The sequence below is a fragment of the Pseudoliparis swirei genome, chromosome 21, assembly GCF_029220125.1.
Source record: "Pseudoliparis swirei isolate HS2019 ecotype Mariana Trench chromosome 21, NWPU_hadal_v1, whole genome shotgun sequence".
NCBI classification, from domain to species: domain Eukaryota; kingdom Metazoa; phylum Chordata; class Actinopteri; order Perciformes; family Liparidae; genus Pseudoliparis; species Pseudoliparis swirei.
In genome coordinates this window covers 6,860,247-6,872,309 of record NC_079408.1, presented here as the reverse complement: position 1 = coordinate 6,872,309, position 12,063 = coordinate 6,860,247, and the positions used below count along the sequence as shown (strand labels likewise).

General features: G+C 46.3%; 1 protein-coding gene across 6 annotated transcripts in view; it reads left to right on the top strand.

Moving 5' to 3' along the window:
• The window catches only part of arap2 (ArfGAP with RhoGAP domain, ankyrin repeat and PH domain 2), a 116,627-nt gene that overhangs the window by 16,206 nt on the left and 88,358 nt on the right, over positions 1–12,063 (top strand). For all 6 annotated transcript variants that reach the window (XR_008835237.1, XR_008835235.1, XR_008835236.1 and 3 more), the window contains exon 8: positions 7,025–7,145. Coding sequence is in view for 1 of the 6 variants with exons in the window: in XM_056443226.1 (XP_056299201.1) it covers positions 7,025–7,145 (121 nt within the window). In the remaining 5 variants the exon portion in view is untranslated. The remainder of the gene's footprint in view (positions 1–7,024; positions 7,146–12,063) is intronic.

Genomic DNA, 12,063 nt, shown 5'->3' with positions numbered 1-12,063 from the left:
CCAATCATCCCACCGAATTTCATGCGATTCGGTTTAATACTTTTTGTGTTATGCGAGGAACACGCATACAAATAAATAAATACATAAATACACGGCGATCAAAACATAACCTTCCGCATTTTCAATGTGAAGGTAATTATCGTATAGAAAGATCAAGAAAACGGAAACCAAGTGGAACTAAACTCGACTGACTAACGAGCTGTATCAGTTGCCCATATGACCACCGGGCCAACGCCATGGTAACAAGCTGATGTTGAGCATGTTGCCATGATTAACTTTCACGTACAGTTGGAGGATGATAAGAATGGATTTTTTGCAGATATTTGGCCATGAATGAATATATTTTATATTAACTTTACAGAATCAGCCTGCCCTAGACTTCATATCTATGAATATCATATTGTCCAGTTTCGACTACCCCAACGCAAACATACACAATTCCCATCCTTGTTCTCTTTCTCAAACTTTCAACACCCCCACACACTCTTTTGTAGTTTCTAATCCTCCTGGAATCTGCCCGCCTCAGACAGAACTAATCGCGTTTAATCACAGTCGCAGCTTGAAGGTCTCTGGCTGCGGCGATGTCGTCATCGGGGGTAGCGGCGGTGGCGTGGGAGAGTAGCGAGATCCTCGGTCTCACTTCCTCCCCTCTGCAGTGTTGTATCCAATCCGTCTCGCCAATCACCCCCTTTCGGCGGATTTCGTCAACACAGGGATTGACTTGGGAGACCGCTGTGGGCCGGGGATGTAGTCTTCAGGGTCCTTCTACGGTGTCGCATGTGTGTGTGTGTATGAACAGTCCAAAGCCCGGCTTCAGGGTGGTGAGGAGAGGGAGTGTGGAGGATGGCTGGTGGGGATGAGAGGATGGGGGATGGAGGTGGAGGCTGAATAGAAGGGCCAAAGGGGAGATGAGGTTTTAGGATCGGGGATCAGTCTTTCAGTGCATCAGTCCGCCTGATTGTCTGCCTGTCTGACACTGCAAAGCTCTCCACCCCCCCCCCCTCTCTCTTGTGTCTTCCCAAAATGCCCGTGCAGACGGTTGACGCCAACAGACGGGAACACCTCAAGTGTTGATTTTCTTTTCCCATTTTATTCCGTGACCAAAAAAAAACCACGCAACATATTTCAGGAGCAATATTTTTTTTCTTTTCTTTCTTCGCGGTGTCAAACATTTCCACGGCTCTTTAGTTGTGGCACGATCACATTTTCGTATATCTTGTTGATGCATTGACGTTGTTTTAATTGACACCAGTCCCTCAGTTGGAGTCAGACGAAGGTGCTCGTCAGAAAAGCAACAAACAAATGTGTCAAATGTTCTGTTAGCGCTGCACCCAATACAAACTCAATGTTGTTCCAGGATTAAATGTCTAGGTAAAGCAGTCTCTCGTATTATTAAACTCACAGATAATTATCACCCCGCCTCTGCAGTTCCCTCTGCGGCTGCAGAGCTTATTTGAGTTTGAGTTTAGTTTATTTCGATCAGTAAAATATACAACAATCAGAATTCAACAAAAGAAGAAAGTGGCTGACCGAAAGGGTCGAGGCTGAAGCTATTTAGCTTATAAGTACCCCAACCTATGATTTCTCCAAAAAAACTTATTTCAAAGAACCAGATATATATACAGGACTGTCTCAGAAAATTAGAATGATAAGTTCTTTTTTTTTTTTTGTGCAATTAAAAAAAAAAAAAAAATGTCATGCATTCTGGATTCATTACAAATCAACTGAAATATTGCAGCCTTTTATCTTTTAATATTGCTGATTTATAAAACACAGTTTAAGAAAACTCTAAAATCCTATCTCATAAAATTTTAATATTTCCTCAGACCAAGTAAAAAAATTTATAACAGCTGAGTGTTTGTCAAGGCTCAGAAAACCTTGCAGGTGTTTCGAGTTAATTAGACAATTCAAGTGATTTGTTTAATACCCTACTAGTATACTTTTTCATGATATTCTAATATTTAGAGATAGGATATTTGAGTTTTCTTAAGCTGTAAGCCATAATCAGCAATAAATCAGAATAAAAGGCAATTTTTCAGTTGATTTGAATGAATGAAGAATGCATGACATTTTTTTTTTTTTTTTTTGCATACAGAAAATAAAGAACTTCATCACAATATTCTAATTTTCTGAGACAGTCCTGTATATATATCTAAATCGATATATATATATATATACACACAGACATACATACACATATACATACATATATACAAAAAACAAAACAAACAAATAGTGTCCTTCAGCTCAGTGACCGTGTTTACACGCATTCGAATAACTGGCTTAGTCGGACTGAAATCGAATGATCCGTTTCATGTAAACACCTTTGTTCGACTATGTGCGGTCCGACTACGATCCGATTAACACCCCTGGATAACTCGATCCGATCCGGTTGATAATTCGACTATCGCGGCATGTAACGGTGAATTGGATTAGGAACTGGACTTTGCGTCTTTGCGCATGCTTGAGATCCCGCCGCCCTCCTCCCTCCTCCCTCCCATGTCGTGACCCGGAAGTCGAAAGAGACGATAAGTTGTCACTGCCGGGAGCCTGGCCGGCAGAAAACAAACAAACAACGCCAATAGCGCCATTTGCATTCGCTGTACTCCTATTAACATCATGCAAGAACAGTAGAGGGATGGAGCTTCGCCTTGCTCTCTGTTCGCCATCTTTCTCGAAATGTTGTTGTTGTTGTTGGTTGTTGTTGGCGGTGGTGAAGAGGTCAAGCGGAAATGGCTGTATCACCACGAGTTGTAATGAGAACAGCGCCACCTATCGTATCGGATATGACATGCTTTCAAAGGCCAATGATTCGAATTACTCACTGCCATGTATGTTGGGATAACAGCAGATCCCCCAAAAGATAGCAGAGTCCGACTAAAGCAAGATTCTAATTATACCATCATGTAAACGCACTGATTGTTTTGGTGTCCTGGCCCACAACTCCACCGCGGCTCTCATCAGGGTTGTGTTTGTTTTTGAGCTCCTGCAATTCTAAAGCTCCAAACATCCGATGTCCACTGGCCGCCCAGCGCTGACACATTTAGCAAATAGCCAACATTCGACCTGCTGAAGAGCCCGACGTCTTCCCTCAGGAGCCGCCGAGGCACCGAGCTGAGCCCGACGGAGAGCGAAGCGAGAGTCGTAACCCGATTTTATGTGAACGTCGTGTTTACGGCACCGCCCGCCCCGGAAAAATGAAATAGCGCAGGTTCGAGCGTGACCCCCCCCCAAAAAAAACTACCACAAAGTCTCGGGGACCCGATCCCGGATGTCTCCGCACTCGCAAACTCGGAGGCACGTTCCCGCCACGCCCGCGAGGGTTAACGGCTGTCCCGCTGTCAAGTCGTCAAGTGCTCGAGGGCTCTCTCCCGCAGACACGTCGAGCCCTTCATGCTCACTTCCCGTAAGTCCGCCTTTCTGGCAGACTTTTTTTTTTTTTTTGCCTGAGGGAATTACCCACAATTCCTCGCGTCGCGACATTAAACACCGGCGCACCGGGGGGAAGCCCGCGGGCGATAAAAAGTAAACTCGACGTAAACAAAGAGGACGGCCCCGCGTGTTCAGCCTCGGCAATATTAAAAGGGACGCGGAAAACATTCACATTAAGGATTTACGAGGGTCCATTAAAAAGGCATGAAATCAGAGGAACGCAACCGTGGAAACAATGTTACCGGGGTCTATTCATCAAACATTCCCCCCCGTCAAACAAAAACAAGTGCATTGATTATTTCACAATCACCGCGCGTCTCGTAGAGGCAGGAAAGAGAGAGCCGGAGAGACGTTCGAATGACGCGGTCGAAGAAGTGTGAACTGGAGCCCCGTCGGTGGTGAATCACGCGTCTCGGCGTCGTCAAGGTGAAGTGACTCGTGACGAGTCCCACTTGGGATTCATCCCAGTGCAGCCGCTCACTCCCATGCATGTACTGCGTGGAGTCGGTGAAGTCCCCGAGGGTCTAGCGCTTAAGGTCTTGGAGGCGGGGGCTCCTTGTTAGAGCTCCTTTTTTGTTGTTTTTTTGTCTTGGATGTGGGAGGAAAAAAAAATCAAATGATAATGGTCAGCATTCAGAGACATGAAAGTGTTGCAACGGGCTGTCTCGTTGGCAACGTCTTTAAAATCCTTCAGGCACACTCTCCACTCTAAAGGGGGGGCCACACACACACACACACACACACACACCAGAGTAAAGAGGCGTTTCCTCAGCGGTGCAGCTCTCTGTTCCGACCAGTTGGTGTCCTCATGCCTCCATTAAACGGTGCGGCTCCTTTGGTTGGCCGCCGCCAGAGCCTGAACTCCACGCCGGTGGTAAAACTCTCTCCAGCCCTCCTCAGCCTCCTCTCTGGCTTTATCCCCACGCCGCCTCCATTATTGTAGGCTTTAGCTCAATTGCTCTGCTTTAATTGTTTCCTGAAGTTTACCAGGGTGGCTGTTGTTGTTGTTGGTTTTTTTTTTTTTTTAAAGAGAAAGGAGACACAGAGGAGACGGTGTGCCACCGAAAAAGAAGAAGCGACCCCTCACACACACACACACACACACACACACCACCCCACGCAAAAAATGTATGTAGTTCAATAAGTGCCGGGAGGGTAAACGGAGAGGCAGTGATACGGGGGGAGTGAGGGAGGTGAAAGTGAGAGGAAATGAGTCCGGTGAGGTGTGTCTGCTGTCGGAGGAGGAGAGGGAGCTGTGCCTCATTGCTGTGTCGTCTTGAGATTAGTCTAAAAACATCACGTGTGCGTGTGTGTGTGTGTGTGTGTGTGTGTGTGTGGGCGACGCGCGGCACGTCGCATCTGAATCCAGCTTCCTGACACTGACCGCCTCCTGCTCCTCCTCCTCCTCCTCCCCACCACCCTCCGCCGACTCCCGCCGTCTGTCGAGAGTATTTACAGATGCACAACGACGCAATTAAACAACTCTCTCCTTCATGACCCCAAAAGTAGAATTAATACAATTAATTACCGTTAACCCATACTGGGGTGTAATTAGCAGCTACCAAGCTAATCCATCCACACACACACACACACACACACACACACACACACACACACACACACACACACACACACACACACACACACTTTCTCCTTTCCTCACCTTCCTCTAACTTCGATCTAAATTTAGAGAGAGGCAAGAGGGGAGATATTGGTGTGAAACTCCTCGGGAGAGAGAGAGGCTGTCGGTAATTAGGTTGAACCGCTTCTTGCCGTTGTGAACATCCCGTGTTAATATGAGGAGGAACCCTCTCCGACCCTCTCAGGCCTCTTCATCGACCCAATGGAGTCTTCCTCTCCTCCCTCTCCTCCTGTCGCTGCGTCTCTTTCTCCTTCCCGATGATGGAGTTCCACTGTTTGCCTCTTCTTGTTTTGACCTTTCCACTCTGACGGACCTCCCGGGGCGCTTTGTCATTTTCTTTCTCTCTGTCCTCTCCTTGGCCTTTCACATGAACCTAATTTCTCCATTTTTTTCCTTCTAATTTCACACTCCCCATCTATCCATCCCTCTCGCCACTCCCCCCCCCCCCCTTCTCTCTAACTGACTGTGCCACCTGCTATATTCTTGGAGGTATGGTCTCTAAAAATAGGCTCGCGTGGCTGGCTAAGGTCACGGGGCTTGATTAAGAATGGCGAGAGAGAGAGAGTCAGAAGTTCACCTCCTTCATCATTTCCCTCGCTCGACTTCCCCCCCCGGATGCGACCGCGGCGGTGCGGTCGAACAAACGCACGCGGTTTGCGCGCGTGGCCGATCGCCATCGAGTTATTACGCCGTGCGCCGGACGGCGGAGGATGAAGAATTCGGGGTCGAGCCCATCGGAGAGGGGGGAAAAAAAAGACGTCTGTTTTTTTTGCCATCTTCATTCTTCGCAACCGCGAGGACATTATCGGCACGAATAATGCAATGTTTGCGACGACCCCCTTTTATAACCCAGTGATGTTCACGCCGCTGCAGAAATAATGTACGGCCCCCCCCTCCTGTATTGCAAAAATGTTCTTACTACTCTAACTACTTTTCCCTGTCGCACTCGCCACATCGCGGTACGGTTCTGTTCTTCGCGTCTTAAGAAGTGATGATATTGACGTTTGATTTAATTATTTATCCCCCCCCCCCCCCACACACACTTCCGTCTCTTTTTCCTATTGACGATGACCCAGTACTTTAATTGCCATTGTCAAGGGAGGTTGTAAAGAGGGTCATGAAGCCTCCAGTGCAACATCCTCTTTATTTAGAAACCTCCACTAGAGCTGCTGAGGAAACACATGGGGGTAATGAAACAATACACACACACACACCCACACACACACACACACTCACACACACAGCCCTATCTCACTTTAACCAACGAGCACTTTCTGTGCTTCACCCGAATCCCCCTACACGACAGCATGCCTGTTTCTTTTTACATATTTGAGAAGTTTGTATTTCTGCTTGAGGATATGTCTTATGATGTCTCCCGACACCCTTCTTGTCCCTGTTCTGTGTGTTTATTATTTTGGGCTCTGTTTTAATGCAATGCAATTTCACGCGCCTCTATTTCCAACGACACATATTTCTCGCCTGTAACTCGAGTTATCTAAGGTGATAATACGCATTTGTTCCGGCAGTCTTAACGGCACGCAGCTCGTATGGAATCGTATACGATGATTGTGTGTATTCCCGCAGCCGCTTTCGGGTTTAAATGCTTCTTGTCCAAGAGCTCGGGGCCATTTATCAAAGTTATTGCTTGAAAGGGAACAGGGAAGCCATTTCTGCAAATACATTTGACACTCTTGATGGTTAATGGCTCCATTTTGACGAGGATGTCTTTTAGTGTCGTTTCAGATTGAATGCCATCATAGTAACGGGACTCGAGCATCTATTGATGCAAACAATGGGCCTGAATACAGTCGATGTGGGTCGACAGATGCAGATGATAGGAATAGGGAGTAACAGTATGCATGAGGTCGCGTGTGCCGGCTTGAGTTTATATAGCAATTTTCTTTTGTTGCACTTATCTGTCTCTTTGTGTGTGTCTCTGTCTCTCCTCAGGAGATGTACTCCAAAGGTATGATCCTGGCCAGTGCTGTCAGAAAGGTGCGGGGTCTCGGCGACAACAAGTTCGAGGTGGTCACCGCCCTCCGGACCTTCACATTCAGAGCTGACAGAGAAGGTCAGTCGAGGACCCTTTAGGCCTCAGGTGGCCTGTCCGGTGGTGCGGCCCAGTCTTGTGAGCGTGACATCTCGGGGAACTCCTTTGAGGAAACGTCTCCACATTTGGCCCAAAACGTGCACTTGGACTCGTGTATGAACTGATTGGAGTTCGCAGGTCAAAGGTCAGGGTCACTGTGCCCTCACTTTTACAGGGTTCGTACGGTCATGGAAAACCTGGAAAAGTCATGGAATTTTAAAATGGTCATTTCCAGGCCTGGAAAAGTCATGGAAAAAACTTGAATCATAAAAGTTTTGGAAAAGTCCTAGAAATGTGTTATAATTTTGAAATAATTAATATGTTTTTTAAAGAAAGACGCTCAAAATATAAGCCGGCGTACGCTCTCAATACGCAAAATGTTCTATATTTTTTTGTTTATACCGAGCTTTCAGTTTGGTCATGGAAATTTGTTTTAAAGTCCTGGAAAAGTCCCGGAAATCCATCGGTCAACATGTGTAAGAACCCTGCTTTTAGTTACGCCTCGAGAAAATGTTCTCAAGTTTGGCTCCACTGTCCACTCGGACTCGAGGATGAACTGATTTGAATGTGGTGGTCAAAGGTCACTGTGACCTCACTTAACACCTTGTTGGCCATAACTCAATAATTCTCGTGCCACACATGACTATTTCACACACATTTATCACTGGAAAAAGAAAAATGATCCGATTTTTACCATAACACATGGATGCAAACTGGCATTCCACCGCCAGGTGCTATTTCTAGTATTTTGCACTCATCCGTCAGCTACGCCGGTCGCTCTGTGTTTGTCTGATTCCTTGTCGAGCTTTGTTCTTCTCTCTTGTCCTCCACCTCTCTCTGTCCTTCTCTCCCCCTCCCTTTCCATCGCTCCCTCCCTCTCGCCTCGCTCTCTCTCTAATGTGGTCATCCTCCGCCTCCCGGTCTGAATCTGTTATGAGTGTCTATCTTAGTTTAGCATAACAATGAGAAGTAAACTGAAATGGGCTTGCCTTTGATCTCGTCAAAAAAATATCCCAAAATAATTTTCAAAATTCTTGAAAGATCACTCGTTCATATTTTAAAAAGTCATATTTCTAGAGGGAGTTGCATGCTGAATTATTAGTACAACACATTGTGTACAAGAAGGCTTGTGATTGGGTTCAGGGTTTGTTCTTTGCACAGAACTGGTTGTCCCACCCGGGTTCTGGTCTTTTTCTCTTCTCCTTCAGATCGGTTTCTCTTCGCCGCTCCCGGAATATTGTGCCGTTTTAAATGTTTAAGGAGATCTTGGTGGCAGTAATGACTTCATGACTGCATGTCTGGACCCAACTGTACGCCATTAAGTTAATCTAAAGGGACGGACTCTATGAAAAAAATTAGCACATTCTCAAATCTCCCGGGAAGCGTCCGTTTAAGCGTCAAATTGAATTATCGATATTTGACATGTTGCTGATTGATATTGAGCATCTGCCGTTGATGAGTTCACCTGGTCGTTTATTTACTCGACACTCGTTTTGACATATTCACGATGGTAAAGCTTACAGTCGATCATAATGCAGCCGACCTGATTTAATGGCTCCATCAGTCAGGTGGACGCTTCTTCTTGCGTCTCTATTATGGAACATCTTTGAAGGACCGAAACCTGCTTCTTAACCCTCCTGTTACCTTCACATTTACTAACATATTTTACCCTCGGGGTCAATTTGACCCCAGCAATTAAAACCTCCAGAAAATTATTCGAATTAATATTGTTTCCCAAGTTTAAGTGTGAGGTACTTTATGTTTGTTTGTTGACTACCTAAATAGCCCTTTAAATATATAAAAAAGTTGATATTTCTTCTATGTTTGACACAGTGGAAAACAGCCTGGGGTCAAATTGACCCCAAAGAACACCGACATTAAACATTGAATGGGGTCAAATTGACCCTAAAGGTAACAGGAGGGTTAAATAACATATATAATATTTCGTAGTGACTTTTCGCTCCACCATCCCAGTGTAGAGAGCAGTGTCAGCGTGATTGACCTCTAAAAAAAACGTGCACTCTGTTGACGCCTTGCATCAGAATAAGGAATTTATTTAGTGGGGTTGATATTTGAATATGCAACGGCGACAATCTTGACCTGGTGTTTATTAAAACAAGGCCAGGGACGCATATAATCTCTAAACAGCTTAAAAGTCTACAAAACATTAATGCATGCTTGTGTGTAGCTTGTCGTTTAAATATAAATTGTATCCCTTCTACTATCACCGCACTGAGCACGAGCGATTCCTCCTCCTCATGCCGTCGACTCAGTGCGGCGCCGTATCGACGTCTGCCAGCCCTTCCGTGTTCGTTTATGAGTTGCGGGTCCGCGGCGGCGTCATTCATCACGCTGTCAGCCAGCCGATCGCCGTACGTCGCTCTCGGAGGGGAGAGGGCCGTCTTATTCGGAGGTGGCCTCTGACCGCCTGGGATCCGTGGGAGGTGGCTGCTGCTGTCGGGCGAAAGGGTTGGGAGGAGAGATGGAGACGAGAGAGAGAGACGAGAGGGAGGATAAATCCTGGCCTCATCCTCTCATGCATCTTTAAACGGGCCCATTCGCCTCGTGGCGGAGAGTCATCAATCTTTGGGGAAACACATGAGAAAGAGAGAGACGTGAGGAGACGGAGAGAAAGAGACGGAGTGAGTTAGTGAAGTGGAGGTATGGAGCTGCTGGGCTGATGCAGTAGGGGGGGGGGGGGACGACGGACAAGCGAAAGAAGCGATTTTAAATGAGGGAATAACAGGAATGGACAGAGCGGAGGGAGGCCGGCACGCAATCTCGGCGTGGAGAAGCAACAGAGAGGTAAAGGCAGAGACGGCGGGGAGAGATGAAAAGAGCAGAGTGAAGATGGAGAGATGGGGGGGGGAAAGGATGGGGGGGCGAGTGAATAATTGAAGGCCACCGGAGAGAGTGTGCACACAGCTGTCGACTGATTCTCCACTTGGTCCGCAGGTGGCCTCTTCCCTCAGGTACTGTCAGCTTGAGATAGAGGAGAGATGGAAGGAAGAAGGTGGGCAGGCGGAGGGAGAGAAGAGAAGAGGGGGAGGGAGGGAGGAGAAGAGCAGCAATGGGGGGGAGGGGGAGGGAGGAGAAGAAAGCGAGGGGGAAAAGTCGAGTTTGGCAGGAAGAGACGCGGCGCAGAGTGACGGGAAAACGGTCGGGACAAGAAGACGGCGCCGGAGACAAATGTGCTGCGAGGGAGAAGATGGGATTTATGGTGTAAAGAAATGTTGATGATTTGTATTCTGATGCTTCGGCAATTGCCTTTCCACAAAAGGCCGCTCGGAACACACGTTCGTCTAGTTTGAGATGACAGCGGAGGGGCGACGAGACGGATGTGGAGGATAAGTAGAGATAGCAACAAAATGGTTGGGAAGGGGCCAGAAGGAGAACGGTGAAAGGAGTATAAACTCGGGAGGACACGGAGTGGGTGGAAAGTTGTATTAACTTCCTGGACATGTTTCGCTTTCTGGATCATTTCACATTAGCACGAGATTTAACGTTGAATAACATTTAGTGTTGGCTTCATAGCTCGTATTAACAAGCGATGAGACGGTTGAGTGGAGCTCCGTATATTTTTAGATATATATATTTATATAAATATATATATTTTTTGTATATATTTATATATATATAAATATTTATATATACTGTATATATATATTTTCATATATATATATATTTATATATATATATATATATATTTATATATATATATATTTTTAAATATATATATATATATATATATATATATGAAACGATAAAGATTGATATGATTGTTCGGCAGCAGCCGTGACCTGATAAAAAATGGGCCGATAAACCTGGACAAATCCAATAGAAAATAAAATAAGGGATATAGCACTCATAGCGCCAGAGCTCATTGAGTCAATGGAGCGGCGGAGTAAAGCACCTCCTCTATTTTACGTCGTTTAGCTTCTTCTTCATATGAAAAGGTAACCAGTTAGTTACCAGTCGATGGGTGTCGGGGAAAGCAAATTAACCCAAAACCCCGTCCTAATTCTGGCGAATAATGCTTGAATCCCGAGGTCTCAAATGGATTAACGTGCACGCTTCTCATACATTTTCTATCAGTTTAATACAGTAAAGAATTCTGAAGCGTGTAATATGATGGTGAGTTTAAATTGCCTCCATGTCCTGTGGCAATGTACCATTGGCTGATACCATCGGCATTAGCCAATCGAAGAGTAATGCACACATTTAATTATGCTTTGTGCCCGTATGTTGGGGTGAGAGGTTTAAAAACGACAAAAAACAAAGGAAATCTCAAGCTTTGTATTTAGGCTTTAAATTGATTGCATGACGGCCGCGTGGGAGGTTGAGATCTCTGTTGACCGCTAAGTGGACCTTGATCTCATCTCATCCACTTTCAACGAGCATTATCCTCTCCCTGCGTGTAAAGCGGAGCAGTCTTTCAAACACACGGCCGTACGGATCCAGATGCGGCTGCCGGGTCTTTTAAAAAAAAAATATGCACAAGGAAGGAGGTGAGGGGCATGTTTGTCAAACTTGAGTGGAGATAATCTCGGCAAGCACGCCGGCGCTTCAGGTGCGAGACGGTGTGAGCGCCGAAAACCTGAGGCGAGTCGCATGCGAGACACATGCAGGCGTGCCGCCGTCTCCTCGGTTACACTTTGGGTTTCTCTCAATCCACCCGCCGCCGGGCCTCGCTCCAGCTCCCTCCCTCCCCCCCCCACAAACTCGGATTGACAGCCTGTGGGGGAGGAGGAGGAGGAGGAGGAGGAGAGAGAGAGAGAATGAACAGGCAAATAAGTGAGCGCAGGACAGGTAATGGAAGTCAAGAAAGCACAGGCGGGAATGGAACACTAAAGCCTCATGATGTAAAGAGCAGTCAATAATTGAGTAGGCCGTTCATTAT